The sequence below is a fragment of the Hakea prostrata genome, unplaced genomic scaffold (genome assembly GCF_041222555.1).
Source record: "Hakea prostrata isolate BN-2017 unplaced genomic scaffold, UWA_Hpros_2 contig_12, whole genome shotgun sequence".
NCBI classification, from domain to species: Eukaryota; Viridiplantae; Streptophyta; class Magnoliopsida; order Proteales; family Proteaceae; genus Hakea; species Hakea prostrata.
This window is the reverse complement of record NW_028291131.1, coordinates 137,343-157,036: the sequence shown is the minus strand read 5'-3', so window position 1 is coordinate 157,036 and position 19,694 is coordinate 137,343. Positions and strand designations below refer to the sequence as shown.

General features: G+C 37.1%; 1 protein-coding gene and 1 non-coding gene across 3 annotated transcripts; both read right to left on the bottom strand.

Moving 5' to 3' along the window:
• Window positions 1-845: 845 nt before the first annotated feature.
• Window positions 846-9,942, bottom strand: LOC148999367 (large ribosomal subunit protein bL19cz-like). 2 transcript variants are annotated; one of them, XM_089141214.1, is made up of 7 exons: window positions 9,853-9,942; window positions 8,645-8,945; window positions 7,812-7,946; window positions 7,447-7,643; window positions 7,180-7,266; window positions 6,968-7,101; window positions 846-1,476 (listed from the first exon to the last, which is right to left on the bottom strand). In XM_089141214.1, the coding sequence occupies exons 2-7, from the start codon at window positions 8,760-8,762 to the stop codon at window positions 1,371-1,373; spliced, it is 777 nt and encodes a 258-aa protein (XP_088997340.1). In that variant the 5' UTR covers window positions 8,763-8,945; window positions 9,853-9,942; the 3' UTR covers window positions 846-1,370. The 2 variants fall into 2 exon arrangements, with proteins under 2 accessions (XP_088997340.1, XP_088997341.1); XM_089141215.1 differs by lacking the exon at window positions 7,812-7,946.
• A 5,468-nt stretch (window positions 9,943-15,410) lies between these two features.
• Window positions 15,411-15,517, bottom strand: LOC148999366 (small nucleolar RNA R71). Its single transcript, XR_016170961.1, has one exon. It is a non-coding gene; the product is annotated as a small nucleolar RNA R71 (small nucleolar RNA).
• Window positions 15,518-19,694: the final 4,177 nt, after the last annotated feature.

The following is a 19,694-nucleotide window of genomic DNA, read 5'->3' as shown; positions in this document are numbered from 1 at the left end:
CATCCGCATCCATTTAGGGGGTATCCGAATCTGTTTGATTAATAATAGGATGCGGATATGGTAAATACTCATTTCTTACCGATTATTATCCGTCAGATAAAATTGTCCGATTAACTTACTTATTTTTCTTATTTTTATAAATTTTTTACCTGTGATTTTGACTATATTTCTAATTTCTCTTTTTACTAAAATAACTACCAAAGTTGTTAAATTCTTAAATTTCAAACCTGCCCTCACAAATAAAAAGTAAAGATGTAAACATGTAGTTGAAAACTTGTATTCGATATGTTATTAATGCCCATTTAGAAGAATTTACTTGAGAAAATAACTAATTCGATTATCATCTGAATCCAACTGAATCCATCCGAAAACCGATAGGATATTATCTGAATTCGTCCGAATATAATAGGACGCGGATATGGTATTACCATTATCCGATCCGAATCCAGTCTCTTTACACCCCTAGTTGCCACTGTTGGTAAAATTATCAATCCTTTCGAGTGCTCGAACTTCTGAGAGTAGTATTCTAAACCTATGCAAGGGGCTACAAAGAACCAAGGAATTTATACATGTTTGGCAAGAGCAAAATCAACTGGTAAGCTACATTGTTAGAGATTAACCTATAATGCCTTAAAACATCACCAGGCTCCCCAGTGATTTTTTGAAGCAGACTCTGAAGCCTTGATTCAGTCAAAAATATGAACAAGAAGCCTTAACCTTACCATAAAAGCTAACCATACATACAGTCTAGTTTTCCCCTTCCTCTCTTTTTCTGGACATGGTTTAGATATGGCCTTTGATGTTGCCTTTTCTGTATAATACTTTTTTGTCACCTGAAGCTTACCATCGACACAGGAAACTGTTAATCTCTATCTCTTCGTTTAGGGGTTGCTGAACCACAATTTAGAGAGCTCCATAACAAATTCAACATGTTACTTGAACAGTGAATCAAGCAAGAAAAACATTCCTTTATAAATGCATTAGGGTAGCAGCGCTATTAGGGTTGTGTATGGAGTCTCTTCACGGGGAATATACTTCAATTATTGATTTAACATCCCAATCTCAAGTTCCACACCAACAAAATAACAGAAACCCATCCAACAGTTTTTAATTTATGCAATAAATCGAGTACAGGTAGAAAACTCTTGAGTATATCAGGTTTGCTATAAAATTGTAACAAAAATTTTTGTGTCAAAATAATATGGCAAAAATAACCAGGACAACAACTATAGTATCATGTCAAGGAAGATCATATTTCTGGCAAAAAGTGCTCGCATTGCCCAACAAAACCTGCTTTGCTCAAACACATGATCGAAGCAGTCACTTTGCTTTTCCTCTCCCAATAACTTCAATCATAAAGTACTCTACAGTTAATGTTTCTTGAGGGCATTCATCTTGTCCCTAAGGTAGTAGAGTTTGGCCCTTCTCACTTTCTTCTTGTCCAGCACTTTAATCTCCTTGATGTTTGGAGAGTATCTGTCATCAGTCATCACCCATTGGTTCGCAGTTAGTGACAAACAAAATCAAGTGCATCTACAAGGATGACGACGTCGTCACAGGAAGAGGAATAACAACTGATGAGAGAAAACAATAAACCGACTAATAATAGTATGAAGACCGCCTGAAGTTCAGAGTGGCCTACCCAGAAGGCCACTGGATAAAGATGGCATTGCACAATTACTCTGTGATCCTACAGTTTACCCCATTTATTTCTTGGCCTAAACATTCATGCCATCGACTCAAAGAAATATGTACCTAGTTTCCGCCCCCACCACCCCTAAATATGTACCTAGTTTCTGCCCCCACCACCCAAAGAAATATGTACCCTAGTTCCTGCCCCCACCATTCCCCACCATACATGTGTGTGTGTGTCAAACACTTGCCATATTTTATTATACTTGAAGTAAAAGATCATTCTTTTTACCACACATATGCGGAACAAATCATGAACTCCTAATAAGAACAAGAGATCTTCCTTGATCAATCCCTTGGGCCCTCAATCTTTGAGAAGTGGAAAGATCCGTTTCAAGTTTGAATTTATTCATTTGAAATCTAGGTTCTACATATATAACAAGAGGTAATATTGTTCTTCAAGATCATTTCAACAACCAGAAGTCTGTCCCCAGCATTTATTCATTTGGAATCTAGGTTCTATATATGTATAACAAGAGGTAATATTGTTCTCAAGATCATTTCAAGATCCAGAATCTGTGCCCATAAATTAGTTTTCTCAAGCTCTACAACATAAAACACAATGGATATTACATATTTCTGCTTAGATAATATTCACAGATCAAAAGTACTCTTGTAGTTCTTTAAACAAATCCTGCATGTCAGAATTAAAAGTAAAGAACTTCCACTGTACATTCTCTTCAATATAAAACTAAAAAGGAGAAGAACAATAGGGCTTAAATTGAGGATCTGGTGCAAAAGAAAGAGCGAGCGTTATCATAACTAGTGCAGCCAGTACTAAGCAAACCAAATCGAATCCTCTACCTATGAATGCAGCAGCACTTCAATAGGCCAGCCCAAGTCCAATTATAGTACTGGTCCAGCAGGACATTTAGAGGTTTAAATTTCCCCCCACCTTCCCACCCTTCTCGGACCTTGACATTTAGAGCATATCATGCACACTTTATATCATGAAAAGTAGAATAATGAAAATTAGAATAACATAGAAGTTTGGTTTCTTGGTTTGAGGCAGCTACCTAGTTTACTACATTTCTCTTTTAGAATACGTTTGGGTCCTTTTTTATTAATTGTATTCAAGTAATGGATGGAGGTTATTAGAGTAGTATAATGGGACAATGGGTTAGAATAAGATATTGAGATTTTTGGTTTTGAATGTGCGCCTAACTAGGCTAGGCACCTTGGCTGTTGTTTCTCCTGCTACCTTATTTCTTCCTCTTTCCTTATCTAGTGAATTTATCTCTCAACTTCCACATTCCCAGTCCCCTTCTTTCTGTTTTCTTGCTTCTTCATTCACCTTCCCTTTTTCTTTTTAGTAGTATTGGTGGTCTACCTGTTATGGGCAGTAGTGCAACCCAATGAAGCAGAATCACTCTCTCATATCTTCTCTTTTCACCACCAAAATCACAAGGCAGCAATCAGTACCTTAGGAAAACTGCGTTCTGACAATCTTGGGCACAGATTCCTGAGTCAAATCAAACTTGTTGCGATTTTAGTGCCTGTAATCAGCCTCGGGACCAAAAGGAGATTCAGAAAAAAGAAGAATAAAAGGAGAAGGGAAAAGGGAGAACGAGGATAGCTCGCATGCATCACAGTCTCCCTTATTATGCTTTCATATATTACAAACTACTCCTAGTTTATGAAAACTTTCCTAAACTAAATTTTTCTAAAAAGAAAAAGTAAATATGCATAGATGGGCTGGTTGAAACCAAGGATGAAGATATTGCTTCTGACAAAGATTTTGACAGCAAGACACCAAATTTGGTTGAAACAGGTTGAAACCAAGTATTTTTTGGGTAGAATTTGACATGTGATGGGCTGGCCAAAAAAGGTAAAAACCATTGAAATACCGAAACTGGTTTGGTTGAAACTAGTTAAAATTAGTCAAAATGTTGGTGCTCATTCGTCAAAACTATTGAAATTTCTGAAGTATCAGTGAAACCTGTTGAAATCAGTTGGAACTTGATGGAACCTGGTATTTTTTGGACTACATGACCATCTTGTCTTGGATTTCTAGGAAACTGAGATTTGCTTCAAAGATAAAAAGTCTTCCCATGAACTGGTCTTTGGCCCCCAGGATCTTCTAGTAAAGGGCTGTGACACTGTTCATGTGAAACAACACTTTGGTGTCTTTATGTTCACGTTTTTTCCAACATCAATACACCCTCATCATCAACAGGCCAAATGTATCCTAACCTACAGAACAGGCTCACTGAGACAGGAACTGCTGGCACAAATGGTTTGCCAGACACGAGAATATGTTGTAAAACTTGATCCCCCCCTCTACTCAGTGCTGGGTTATGAAGTAGAGATCCATCACAGCCCGCAAACATAAACCCTATTATATTTTCAAAATTTTGTTACAGGAAAACCATAAAAGTTCAATAAACATTTTACCAACCTTAAAAATAATCTGACTTAATGAAGTCATTGACCAGACCATTCTGTCAAATATAAAAATTGAAATGGAACTCTTGTTCCTATGTATTAATTCTTCCCAAACTTGGTTTTGGGTTTAAAAAACCATTACCTGTGTTAATAACGTTGTGACAAACTTTCCATTTTGGCTTATGATTCTATTTTTGGTTGCTTGGTTGAAGAGCAACCCCTTGTAGCTTGGTTGACAAGCATTCACACCGCTAGACTAAGTTTCAATTTTTGTGTATAACGTTAGTTAGTATTTTTGTGTAACCCAGTTATTCCTAAACGGAGATTGTTTTTGCTGCCTACTAATAAATTGGGTTGAGGGGGGAGAGTTTCTCATGAAACCTCTCCTCTTCTCTGCGTATTCTGGTTTTCTAAGCTGCTATTACTGTCACAAACTTCAACATTCAATCCCAAGCTGTAGAAGGGTTGAATGAATTGTCGAGGGGTACCAAAAAAGGGGTGGAAATAAAGTCATTTAGCTAATGGCAAAACCCAAGGAGCATTGTTGGACCAAATAGGTAGCAATCCTTGGTTTCATTTTGGAATGTCAAAATCCATATGCTTAGGCTGGAACTTGAAAAAATGGAACCAGTTAAAATCAAACCGAGTAGCCAAATAATAAATTTTGTCACATATTCCCCTTACAGCCATACTATCATGTTCAGCTATGTGAACTAAATGTGCATGTGTGGCTGGTAGTTGGTCGGCAAAAATCACCAGTTCATGGCCAATCATATTTCAGCCCATGTATTTATCAAACAACTACCTTGAGTTGAAACTTGTTGCTAGAAATTGATCCGTCAGACTTGAAAAATAGATTTCAGTTTGGCTTCAGCAATATAATATTCCTGGCCTCAGTCAACCCAACACAATCAGATGAATGCCTCCAGTCCATGCATGAACAAGTAAGACCCTTGATAAAACCCTTGTAATATCTTGGAAAATTAATACAAAGTTGCAAGAAATTAACAAGATAGTACTGGTTTAATGGTGCCAGTCACCCCCACACCCAGAGGTGCCCCTCAGCCTACGGCTGCCCAAAATCACTCATAACACATTCGATACCTCTCCACTCAATTGTCCCTCTATTTATTACCTTCAACTTACCCTAATTCTCTCTCTCTCTCTCCTCCACATGGCCTCATCCTAGGGCCCTAACACTACCGGCCCCTCGAAAAACTTTGAGGACAAGGTGATTTTCGAGGGGCCGGTAGTGTTAGGGCCCTAGGATGAGGCCATGTGGAGGAGAGAGAGAGAATTAGGGTTAGTTGAAGGTAATAAATAGAGGGACAATTGAGTGGAGAGGTATCGAATGTGTTATGAGTGATTTTGGGCAGCCATAGGCTGAGGGGCACCTCTGGGTGTGGGGGTGACTGGCATAATTAAACCAATACTATCTTGTTAATTTCTTGCAACTTTGTATTAATTTTCCAAGATATTATAAGGGTTTTATCAACCCTCAAGACAAGATCATGAAAGAAATATAAGGTAAATTGATTGATGGTCTGATTGGAAGCCAAGTCTTCCGGAAGATTATGTTGGCGGGGATAAAAATCATGATCAAACCAAGCAAAGAAATGTATGGATATTTCTTTTTCCTTGCACTATAGATTTTTAATTTCAAAATTCAACAGTCTTAATAATGTCTATCTTATTCAAGAGAAGTGCTGGATAACTGAATCAAGACAGCTAATCATCAATCTATCACTAAAGATTGTCTTGCTCTACAATATTCAGCAAGAATTTTTTTTTTAAATGTTTTACTTTGTAATTGGTTTAATTATAAAACCTAGATTTTAGGTCCATAAAGGTAGAAGAAAAATAGTACTTTAAAGGGGACTTTGTTAGTGGGGTCCACTAGCAAGTGATTAGGAAGTATCTTGTTAGATGAAAATTTATCCTTTGTTTGGGATCTCTTTTTTATTTATTTATTTATTTATTTATTTTTGGAGGGGGGGGGGAATATGAGATTAGTTGCGAGTCAGCTTAGGCTCTTTCAAAAGCATGTAATTACCCCTTTTAGTTGGTCCTTGGTTTCTTTCGATTACAAGTATGTGGTTAACTGGGGATTCTCCTAATTAACTTTCATTAAAAAAGAGATATCTAATCAAGTATGAGTTATTATAGCCTTCTAAGTTGGCCTAGAATACTTCAAAAAACTATTTGGTCAAGGAAGATCTGAATTGTAGCCTTAACTTTATTTTTATTTATTTTTTATTTTATATAGACACACACACACACACATTTTACCAGCTAAGAGACTCTGACCCCCCCCCCCCCCCAAAAAAAAAAAAATCCAAAAAAAAAGGCACTCATTAATGAAAAGAATTGAAGTGGAATTTCTTCCCTTCCTCTCTTCTCTTCTGTCTCTTTATTTCAATTCTCACTGCTGCTAGAAACTCCAGGAAAAGATGGGCAATGGGCAATGAAAAGAGAAAATTGCTAGGCTGTTTGCATGCGGAGGGATGCTATAGAAGATGTATAATATTGAATCAACAAAAGGAACAATATTTCTGAATGACTTTCTTCCTTATGCTGCAGACCTAGCCATTCTACTGTTTTTCAATACATGATGCTTTTATGGAAGAAGTTTTTCGCAAGTCATTTAACCCTTCTATATCTAACTTGATATAAATTTTCAGTTAGTTTACGATATACTTAAAACGATATTTACAAATTATTTTACCAATCACATTGATTCATTTGGTACAAATAGATATAAAATACCTATTTTCATAAAGAGTCAAGATTTGTTTATGCAGTGATTCCCAAGACACATGCAGTAAATTGGGCAGAGAACAAGGTGCTGAAAAAGAAGAACTTGAAAGGACATTATAACATATTTACTTACAAAGGGAAAACAGATTCCACCCCGACCCCTGCCACAAGCCTCCTCAATCTGAATGTTGAATTCAGACCAGCATTGCGCCGTGCTATGACAATGCCTTTCAGCATTGATGATCGCCGCTTGTTCTCAGGAACTTCCTGCTCAAATAAGGATTAATATTTAAAAAATAAAAAAGAATAAAAAATGACTCAACCAGACAATTCATAATTTCATACCACTTTGAGCTGAATGATATAACCAGGCCTTATGTCAGGTATCTCTCTCCGTGACCTCACTTCCTCTACTGCTTCTTTATCCAAAATCTACAAGGCAGGAACCTAGTATTAATTATTAAAGATTAAAAGGAAGGAATGATACATTTTTTTTTAATGCGTGTGAGGGGTGCTTTCCTTTTTCTTTTTTTTTTTTTGGGTTGGTTTGGGATTGTGTGGAAGCAAATGAAGGACTTCATTTCAACAAAATATGGTGAAAACATGGCATGCCTGCATTATGTGCTTTGCTGTTTTATCGAGCCTTTTAAATTTGATGCGGGGAGCCATGTCAGGACTAGAAGTAAAATCGACTTCTGAAATAGACTCCTTAGATTCACCCACTGTCGTAGCATGTCTGACAAGAAAGCCAGGCCACTCCATTCCCTTACTCAGTAGCCTTGGCATGGGGTTTCTGCAAAACATAGATACTGAAGGCAGCTGCTGTTATGAGATGTCAAAGAACACCTTTGGAAGCAAAAATTGATTTTCTTAAATAAACTCTTAACCATCATCATGCCACTTAGATCAAATACCAGGATTAATCAAAGCAATGTTATACCAAACTTGGCTTCTACCCAACTGATGATGAGGCTTACCAGGGTGAGTAGGTTCTCTGATGCTATGAGCCATGGTAAGACTCGAATACTCTGGGCAACATCTCATCCTCTGAAAGCAACCCATAAAATCTGATCGCTTTGTCCTCTGTAGCCCCAACAGATACTTATTTGCTTCTACAGCAACCAACAACAATATAAAAAGCCTTAAAATCAAACAATTGGCAGGCATACCAGCCATCCAGTTCTGCTACACGGCAAGCTGGATGGGGCTGAAATCTTATTGACAAGTAGACCCCAAGGTCTCCTGATCACAAGTCAAGCCAAAGACCAAAATGAAATTGATCATTTGGCAAATTAAACCAAAAATAATCTAGGAATTCAACATGGTCTATGGACTACCAACATGGTTCATGGGATGGTATGCCAATACATGAAAATGTTAATGATCAAATGAGTCTAAAGTGCTGATGACTAAATGAGTCTAAAATTTGATACGTGGCCAATCTAAGTCAGTCCCTAGATATCTAATGATTGGCAACACCACATCAGCCTTCCAAATGGCAGAAGCAAGTATTGTGTCCATAATTCCTACGGGTGAGACAGTCCAACCTTGTGGCACAAGAAACAAAAAAGATAATAAACCCACGAAAACACAATTCCACAGGACAGTTGTGAATAATTCCAAACTGATAACCCAAAAATGGAAGTTCCATAAGAGCAGGCTTCACAGAAAATTTTTTGATTCAACACAACAGCCAGAGATGTTTTGACAACATCAAGGATTCTGATTTTCATAAATGAAATATAAAAGAATCGAATATAAATTGCATCTTCAGTTCTAAACCTTGTTCCAATGATTAGGTTCACAATACCTTTGCTTGAGGGCTCTTCGGTACCCATAGAAAAGAATCTCGTTGCTGGAAGGCCTTGCTTTATTTTTCCATTGCATAGTAAAGTGTTAAATCTCATTGCATTTCTAAGTCGGTTCATCTTTAAACTTCCACCAGAGATAATACTTTACAAGATCAAAATAGTGAATGAAAATGGATACCACGGAGAGAGAAAAGTAAGTTAATCAGGAAATATTTTCAAATGTTCAAAGGAGTTCAATGAGCTCCCACTTGCTCTATGGAGTAGTCAAGTAGAAATGCCATCATCACATAGACCCATTATCTGCAGCAGGCCAGAACGTAATTAGAAAATATGGATTTGCAAAGAAAAATATAAGTCTGCTTAACAAGGGTTTTTATTTAATGGTCGGGGGGAGGGGGTAAAACATGGGTATTATTCAGAGACAGGTCATATGTTCACTGTTTAGTGGGTGTGATAATATAAGGGAACCTATAATTTGAACAAAAGAGAGACTACTTAATTCGCTTAAAAATAATAGAATAGATAAGTTAAATCCAAGTCCAATTAGATAAATCTGAAGCATAAACAAGTAAAGCAGCTCCAAGTTAATCACACAAAGATAGATTAAACAAAAGCAAAAGTTCAAGACATAATTGATTAGAAACTCAATGGTAGGTTTCTCAGTCACGGAGAACATTAATTTAGAAATACGAAACAAGAAAATCATTTCAATTATAACTCCTAATATGAATCAGATAAGTGGAGCAGTAATCCCTCCGACCTTTGTACCGAGAGTCACTCCTAACACCAAAGGGCGATGAAATCTAATCAATCAATGCGCATTTACAAGCTAGCCATTTTCTTGAGGTCCCCTAGAAATACGGAATGATGTACTATGGATAACAACTTGTTTTAGATGCAAAACGTTCCAGCACACCGGACAGCATTGTCTCCGAACAGATATGGATATCCTATGGGAAAAGGCAGAATTAAAACAGAAATAGAAGTCCAACAAGGGGATTGCAGGAGAACAGAGGAGAAATTTTGCTTCAATCCAAAATTTTTTAAAAAAACGACGGGTTAACAAATCAAAATCACAACTCATCAAACTCCCACTTCTATCTTCGGATTTCATCTCCATGTCAAGCGAGATTCAGGGTCAAAGACAAAGGAGGGAGAAGTACTAAGCCCTACATTTGAAGTGCAGCGAAGGAGAAGGAGAAGTTACCCGATGAAATGGAGAGATTCCTTCTTCGAAGATTGGTCACGGTGAGGAAGCGAAATCGAGAGAACGGAAACTGATGTCACTGGCCTCGCGGAAAGATGGGTTTTAGCCTAGGGGTTTTAAGGGAGGGCATTTTCGTTATTTAATGTGAAACTATGTCCCTTTCTATATGTATACATCGCAAGTAGTCGCGTTGTTCAACACTTCATCATGGGCAGTTACCGAGTGGGAGTCTCAAGACTCCGATTTTGCTTGAGTCAGCACATTTAATGCGTAGGACGACCATGCGAGCCGTCCGATATTGTCAGGCAAGATCGTGACCGTTGCTCTTTTTTAACATTAAAAAATTCAAATATAATGTTTAATGTGCGGTTCATTGGGTTGGTCGACCAAATCGAGCGGTTCAGCGGTTCGTATACCATTTATATGTTTTTAAACTTTTATACGTTTTTACATACCTTGGTTTCGTATTGGGGTGTCAATTTTCAACACTCGCTCCGCCACCATTAAAATCGGACCGGAACGTGCGGCGGCTGGTTGAAATAGTCCGAGACGGCTTTGAGGAGGATGGAGCGAGAGAGGAATCCTTGAAGATGGGTTTTTATTCGGGCGTGGCGGAGGAGGACTCCTGCGAGCGTCGAGACGGACGTTGATGGTGTTGAGAATTGCCGGCCATCGAACCGAAGTGGCGTTCGTACATGGCCGGAAGTCTTTTAGGCATAAATAAAATTAAAATCTTAAATGTAATTAAAAGCATTTTTTTTGTATTGTTTAAATGTAAGGTGGTTTCAATGGATCCATGGAGCCATTTCCGTATTTGAGAAGCTCGTTGGAGAAACCCTAAGGGTTTGAGTAGTTGAGAGTTTGAGTGGTTGACACGATGAAGTCTTAGGGCGGTGTTTAAGTTTTAAGTTTTAGCCGACTTTTTAATTTTCAATTTCATTTACGTTTTATTATTTTAAAATTTGAAAATTCTTGAATTGAACAACTTTAAACACTTCAAGTCTTAATCTTTAATGCGTTAACTTTTTAATTTTTAAATTTCATTTAGTTTTATATATTTTAAAACTTTTAAACAGTCTTAAATTTGATAACTCTTAACTCTTACAAATTCAATTTCATTGGGTGAAAATTGTGAGGTTGGTTTGCACACATGATAGAAAATATAAATTCTTTATCCCTTTTTTGAGGGTGGAGGGTGGTTTGCATCAAGAGCTAATGGGCAGTTTAACTTATGGCATTGGATCTTCATTTGGAGTGAATTCATCCTCTATCTTTTGTAGTTTTGTGTTTGAGAAACTAGGATTTGGAGTTGAAGAAAAAATAAAAATAACTATTTCAATATTGATTTTTAATTTAGTCCAAGGACCATTTGGATTTCTTGTTCCATTTGAGATCCAAACCATTAGGCCAAATCGTTAGTGAAGCAAAGCTAGCAAGTTGCGTTCCTTACCTTGTTGTAAAATCACTTAATCTTTCAGCTAAATGGGCCATCATTTGGGCTTGGGTGAGTCTCTTTTCTTTAGTTTTCCTTAAGGAGTAGCTTTGTTGTGAAAACCGAGTATATTTTTTAACCGATTCTAGAACCGCAGTTTATTCGAGTTTGTTCTTTAGATTTCTTCGCTTTTTGCTTTGTTTGTCTTTAATATTTGGTGTTTTTGCATTGTAATTAATTTGAATCGATTAAGTGTATCAGTTTATCAGAGTTTATTTAATTTATGTAATCTGCACATGCTGCTTTTAGCTTTTTTCTCAATGGTGTTTGGATTTTCAATCTTATGATGTGAGGGTTGTTACTATGTTGAGTCCTCAAGATACCACAGGTTTTGGTCTTCTATATAAATCTATTGGCTGTTTATTCATTGATCTTTAATGGATTAATTTACAAAGTCAACAATACAATCTTGTGGAAAATCTAATTGATTCTTCATTGAAGCCATCTTGTGGTTAGGTCCTAAGCCAATCTTGTTCATTAACTCATGAACATCATGTGATTAGGTCCTAAGAAATTCTTGTTCATTAACATGTAGAATCTGATAGATTCTTCATTGAAGCCATTCTGTGCATAACCATAAACAATTGAATTCCATGAAATAGAGTCAGCTAAAGGGATCCCTTTCAAGACTTTGTATGCCTTATCCATGAATTTGCTAGTAACCACAAACAATTGAATTCTATAAAACAGAGTCAGCCAAAGGGATCCTTTTCAAGACTTTGTATGCCTTATCCATGGATCCACAACTAGCATACATGGTCAATAAATAATTCATCAAGCTTATATCAGAAAGAAGGCCCAACTTTTGGATATAAGATTATATATGCTCTTCAATCATTGAAACCTCAAGGTAGCCATATATATCTAGCATTGTGCAATAAGAGAATTACACCCACATATTTACCCATTACAACTGAGTTCCATCTATACGTCAAATATTAGTTTAAAGCCTTTATTTGTTCCAATGGATGAGACAAATGTAGAGATTGGCATCAAGTTGGAGTTAGAGGGATCAATGTGACCTAAGTATTTTGTGTATAACTTAAGTTACACTAGGACTAGGTGGTCAAAATTGATTGAAGGGGTTTTACAAAATGTATATTATAGGTATTTGGCTTTATCATACACATAAAGTAAGTGATCATGAAGAAGTACCGAGTTAGTTTGCAAGTCTACAATTTCGCAGTGGATGTCTCTCAATCTTCCTACAAACTAATTAGAATATCAAGCCTATAGCCATAATGGCTTGTTCATATGAACAAGTGTTTTTCACATCAAAAGCTTAGTGTTGTATTGTAGGAATTTAACTTTGGGTTTTGGCCTATTCAAGCAATGCTAGTACCAAAGTCCTCTGAAATCACTAGTATGTATGAAAGTTCTGCATTAGTTGTGCCTTGTAATTTGATATTGAATCACTTCCTACTGTAATAGGACCAGACCAAGACTTTACCAAGAAAACATTCTGAACCATGTTACTATGTGTGATGAAGCTACCCATGGGCCAAGATAGCCTATGTGCCTCTAGACCAGGCCTAGAAAGATGACAGTGGGGCAACAAATTGACCTATGGCTTCTTGGAATTATGTTCTCATTTCGAAATACCCAAGTTCAGTGCTGAAAAAAAGAATGCCAAATAGGCTTGGACAAAACCTCTTAAGCGAAGTGTCAGTATTTCTTGGAGGCATTGGCCCATCTCAATTGATGATTAAAAAATAATAATTGAGCAACGTTCGTTCAGCTATCTAAATAAGAATTTTTTTTTGTTGCTTCTTTCCTATAATCCTAGGTGTAAAGGTATGAAACAAAGAAGGTTTAGATATATGACTTGGCCAAAAAGGTTGAAGTCACACAAATTTGTCATGGCTTTTTGGAGATGAATAAAGAATTCATTATCAAAGATAGGATGAGGGCGGAACGAAGGAAAACAAGCAAGAGAAGGTCAGAGCTAAGCCCAAACAATAGAAGCTCAAATTGGCAGAAACCTTACATAACTCTGAACAAAGAACAGAACTAAAAAGCAAGACTAGAGGTGAGTCTATTTTTTTCTTTTTGCTTTTATTCCTCCTCTTTCTAAGGGACTTGAGGTCAACAATGAAATCTCCATCATCTTGGTAGCAATCTTTAGGGATATGGTTGCTGATAAGCATGCATTTATCATTATTTATTTGATTTAATTTCCCATACTTATTTAATTAAAGAGAGCTAATTGAGTATTTTTGTGTATTTTTCAGCAATAAGGTGATTTTGGATATTAGAGATAATATGTAGTAAAGTTGGCAAATATATTAGATATTGGTGGATTTTAAATCATGACATTCAATCTTGCTGCCCAAGAAATCATGAAAAGTGAGATCTTAGCAAAATTGGAAACAGGTGGAGGTCTAAGGAACAAAATTGGTAATAAATTTGAAAATCGGGTAAACACACCTACCTTCAGTATTTTGGGCATATCTCTCTCGTATGAGCTTGGATTTCGGTGATTCAAGATGCTATGGAACGATATTAAAAATATCTACAACTTTTCAGTTTTGAGTTTTTCCAAAATCCTAAAGAATAAAGGTCAAATAGAAGGATAAAGAGAGGGGATTCATTGTGTGCGGGAGACATAAAAGAGAAGCCAACCACAGAAAAGAAGACGGCGAATGCGGCTCTCATCTCTCATTGCTGAAGAAAAAGACCACATCTCTCTCTCTCACCCCTATGTTTCATCTTTATTTTTCTTATGAACTTTGTGATAATGAGTAGCTAGTTCCTTTTCTTTGGGATGTAGATGAACCATGCTTATTCCATTAATTTGATTGTTCTATATCTTCTAGTTGATTGTGTTTGAGTTTTGCCAAAGATGTTCTATAGCTCAGCGAACTAAGCGTGCCAAGCTTCCGTGAAGGACGATAGTCTTGTGAAGATAGGGCATACCTAGGAAGACCATCCCTAATTTGCTTTGAAGTGTAGAGTTATATCGGTTAGGCAAAAGCATTGGGGATTCGAAATCCCAAAGATCTTCACATATTCATAGTTTAAGTTTTTGCATTAATTAATAGATTTAGTTTAAATTTAGTTTTGTTAAATTCAATCTTAGTAACTTAGCCTTTTAGTTCCCCATAGTTCGACCCCGTACTTTCTGCTTGCTAGATTAGTATAGGATTTTATTTTTGATTGGTTAGCGACACGATCAAATTTTGGCGCCGTTGCTGGGGAACCAAAGCACAGTTGCTAGGATTGATTAGGCATAATTTTTAGAGTAACTTTAGTGTTTTTAATTTTTAATTTTTCTTTGCTTATTTAACTTATCTCTTTTTCTTTTGTTTGGTAGGTAACTGCAAGAGTAGCGATTCGATAATTAGTTTAGGTTGTTATCTTTTCTTTCTTAGATATAATTGTATTTAAGACTTTTCAATCGTAATATTTGCATTAGATTGGGTTGTTTAGGTTAATTTTTAAAAATCCTCATCCCTCAGATCCCACATGTGTAACTTTTGTTCAAAAGATCACGTGGATTGTGCTTCAGGTACGTCCTAAACTCTCCCTTTTGCTATAGTTATTTTCTTTTAATTTTCCTTATTTAGCTTATTCTTTTTTTATTCTTCTGTGTGTATGCATGGTCGTCGGTCCCTAAACCTTGAGTTGACTCCACTTGACTTAGAGTTAGAAGAGACTTTGGCCAACCTTAGAAGGCAAAGAACCATGGCAAACTATGAGCATCCAATGAGGCCCTTGAGTGAGCATTTCATTCCTACGATATATACTCCGGTTTCTTGTATTAAGTTGCCTAATATAGAGGTAGCTCAATATGAGATCAAATCTAGTGTGATTCAAATGTTACCATCTTTTTATGGACATGCCAATGAAGAGCCTTATAAGCACTTAGATGAGTTTTTAGAGGTGTCTTCCACGGTTAAAATTCAAAACCTCTCAATTGATGCTTTAAGGTTACTTCTTTTTCCATTCTCCCTTAAAATAAAGCTAAGCATTGGCTTCAGTTTTTGGACAATGTTAAAATTTCTACTTGGGCAGAAATGCAACAGGAGTTCCTTAAAAAGTCCTTCCCCATTGGTCGTTTACCAATAGCATTAGGAGAGCGATAACGAGTTTCTCCCAACAAGAAGGAGAACAATTTCATGAGGCCTGGGAAAGATTAAAAGAATTGCTTAGAAAGTGCCCCCATCATGCTATTCCTAAATGGCAACTGGTTCAATGCTTTTATGATGGCCTTAGAGACCGACATAGGCAAATGATTGATTCTTCTTGTGGTGGGACTTTCATGCACAAGAATGAGAATGAGGCATGGGAACTTTTTGAGACCCTTAGTGAAAACTCCCAACACCATGCTTCAGCAGCTAGGACTGAGATTCCATCCATTGGGCAACCAAAGAGGAGCGGTCTCTATGAGATCAATCCTACCATTGAGATGAGTGCTAAGGTTGACTTGTTATCTAAGAAATTGGATTATCTCTTGTCATTAGGACAACAAACCCCATCTCCACTTCCTACAAGTTCTTCTCCACCTAATCAGATTGAAGCATGTGCTTTATGTTCTAGCCTATCCCATCATGTCACTGACTGCTATTTGGTTACACAATACCCTGAGTTTGTTAAGGAGCATGTACATTTGGCCCAAGGAGTCTCTAAATTGGGTAATGATCTATATTCCAATGCCTACAACCCAGGATGGCGAAACCACCCCAATTTTTCATGGCGAAACTCAATGCCCAATCCCTCTAATCAAATACCTTATAGGCCACCTCCATTTAATATGCACAAAAATGCCTATAGGAATGAGCAACCATCATCTTCACAACCCTTACATAATTCATCATTTGAGGATAAGGTACTAAAAGTACTTAGTGGATTAGAGCAAAACACTCAATTGTTGCATTCCCATTCTCAGTCCATTAACAAATTGGAAACTCAACTTGGTCAACTAGCTGATGCCATCAGTAGGAGGGAGGTTGGTCAGTTACCTAGTCAACCAATAGGTAACCCTAATCATCAAATTGGGTCTAGGAAAGAACAAGTCCAAGCAGTCTCGGTTGTGACACGCAGTGGGAAGGAATATTATGCACCTTTGCCTACTCCTAAGCCATTGGCCATTGATCTTGAGAGTCGAGAAGAGGTTGATTTGACCCATGAGACTGGCAATGATGCACACAAGCCTAGTAAAGAAACACCACCTGTGAGTATTTCCCATCAATTTCCTTGTAAGGGGTTGCATATTCCGATTGTAGAGGGTCCTACTCCTAAATCTTACACTCCCAAAGCCCCCTTCCCTGAAGCTCTTGAGTCCTCAATTCCAGATTCTAGAAAGAATGCTAAGATGCAAGAGATGATTGATTTATTCCAACAAGTTCGTATCAATCTCCCATTATTAGATGCTATCAAGCAAGTCCCAGCTTATGCTAAGTTTATAAAAGATTTGTGCACCCAAAAGCGTAAGTTGAAGACTCAAACACCTAAAATTGTGCACCTAACTGAACAAGTCAGCTCGGTAATTTCCAACCAACTGCCCCCTAAACTTAAAGATCCAGGTACACCTTTAATTTCATGTGTCATTGGAGATTTATCAATAAGTAAAGCATTGCTTGATTTGGGAGCCAGTGTGAATATTTTACCCAGTTCAGTTTATGATAGGTTTGGTCTAGGAGATTTGAAATCCACTGATGTGATTCTACAATTGGCAGACCGCTCAATCAAACGACCCCGTGGGCTACTTGAAAACGTTTTGGTAAAGGTTGAGGATCTATATTTTCCTGTTGATTTTTTGATCCTAGATATGGACAATACAACTACCAATAAGTTACCACCTGTCATTCTTGGACGGCCCTTTTTAGCCATTGCGAATGGTTGCATCAATTGTAGATCGGGTGTCATGGACATATCATTTGGCAATAAGAAACTTAGAGTCAACATCTTCAATGCATCCTTAAGCTCAAATAGGGATGAAAAGTGCTTTGCGATTAACTTTATTGATGAGGTAGTGGTTGATTATACTCCAAACATGCTTATTGATTATCCCCTACAACATTGCTTGCCATTTGGGGAATCTAACCTAAATATTGAGGAAATCAACACATTGTTGGACTCTTCCACTTCTTTGGAGCAGTCACCATTCACATTTAGATTTGAGCCTCCACCTCCATTGGCTGCTTTTTACTAAGTCTGGCTGAAGACTCTAAACTTAGAGTTTTATGGGAGGCAACCCATATGTTTAGATATTATTTCTTGTTTTTTTTTTCCTTTATTTTCTTTGTTTGTTGTTAGGTTTTACTGTTGCGTGCTCTATCATGAGTTCAAACATCGGGTACACTCTTTCCTCTATTTGCTTCTATTTTTTTTTTGCATGCACTGAGATCATTGCATAATTTAAGTGTGTGGGGGGGGGGGGTGTCAACTCGAGTAAGACTTGTTGATAGTTGGTAGAGCATTGTCACAAAGATAAAAAGTGCTCAATTTTTTCTGGCTTTGGTAAGATAAATGTTTTAATTCCTTGCTTAAATATGAGAGTTTAAGTGTTTTAGAAATCCCATCTGATGTAATGAACACCCTCTTGAGAGAATAGTAATGGGTTTTACATTTTGAGACCGAGGCTGAATCGAAAAATAGGAATTCCAGGTAGTCCAAAAGGTTTGACCATCTAGTTATCTTGTATTGCTTTGTGCTTATGGTGACAAGTTGAGACCAATTTCAGACTATTTAAATGTGAAGTAAATTGAAGTATAATGTGAAAAAAGAAAAAGAAAAAAAAATGTTGAAGTTTAAATGTTAGACCTCCTTCTTAGTAACCGGGTCTCGATGTCATCAACATCGTGCCTCGCGTCAAACAATTGGGGTGTCTTTGGTCCAGTCTTGGCCTGTAGCCTAGTTGGCTTGAGTAAGTAAGTTCGAGGGGTATTCTACACCTAGTCCCTTAAGGCCATCTGGCTTGAGAGCGGCTGACCCAACACTCGTTACATAGGCCATCTAGAAAGCTTAAGAGGCAAGACATTGCACGGACTAGAACTGTGACCATTAAAGAAAGAAGTGAATTTAATGTGCTTATAAAGGAGAAATGTCTAAGAATGTCAATATTGCTTAGATCTTGAGTTCTTGGTATTATTTGGTACCTAGTTTAGTCTTATCTGAGGGTGAACTGGTAGAATGAAGATAAGAAGAGACTTCTCGATTGAATTGTTTTCCTAGAGCTAGACTCAAGAGAGGGTGTAAAGAGCTTAAGTGTGGGGGTGCCTATATTCCCTTCAATCTTTAGTGGAGTGTCCTTGTCTTGGAATCTATCTTTCTACTCTTACTACTGCCAGAATAATTAGAAGAGCACTTAAGAATTTTGTGTGTATATTCTCTGCAAACACTCACGAGACACAACTCGTCCACTAGGGTAACCTAGGGGTTTAAAGGCTTGTTGCACATGCTAAGTGCAACCGTGATTCCTACGAAAGTGAGTTAGGTTTTTCTTTCTTTATTTTCTGTATTACTTTTATTGTTTTGTTTTGCTCGAGGACTAACAAACACTCAAGTGTGGGGGTATTTGATAAGCATGCATTTACCATTATTTATTTGATTTAATTCCCCATACTTATTTAATTAAAGAGAGCTAATTGAGTATTTTTGTGTATTTTTCAGGAATAAGGTGATTTTGGATATTAGAGATAATATGGAGTAAAGTTGGCAAATATATTAGATATTGGTGGATTTTAAATCATGGCATTCAATCTTGCTGCCCAAGAAATCATGAAAAGTGAAATCTTAGCCAAATTGGAAACAGGTGGAGGTCTAAGGAACAAAATTGGTAATAAATTTGAAAATCGGGTAAACACACCTACCTTCAGTATTTTGGGCATATCTCTCTCGTATGAGCTTGGATTTCGGTGATTCAAGATTCTATGGAACGATATTAAAAATATCTACAACTTTTCAGTTTTGAGTTTTTCCAAAATTCGAAAGAATAAAGGTCAAATCGACGGATAAGAGAGGGGATTCATTGTGTGCGGGAGACATAAAAGAGAAGCCAACCACAGAAAAGAAGACGGCGAATGCGGCTCTCATCTCTCATTGCTGAAGGAGAAGACCACATCTCTCTCTCCCCCCCTATGTTTCATCTTTATTTTTCTTATGAACTTTGTGATAATGAGTAGCTAGTTCCTTTTCTTTGGGATGTAGATGAACCATGCTTATTCCATTAATTTGATTGTTCTATATTTTCTAGTTGATTGTGTTTGAGTTTGGCCAAAGATGTTCTATAGCTCAGCGAACTAAGCGTGCCAAGCTTCCGTGAAGGACGATAGTCTTGCGAAGATAGGGCATACCTAGGAAGACCATCCCTAATTTCCTTTGAAGTGTAGAGTTATATCGGTTAGGC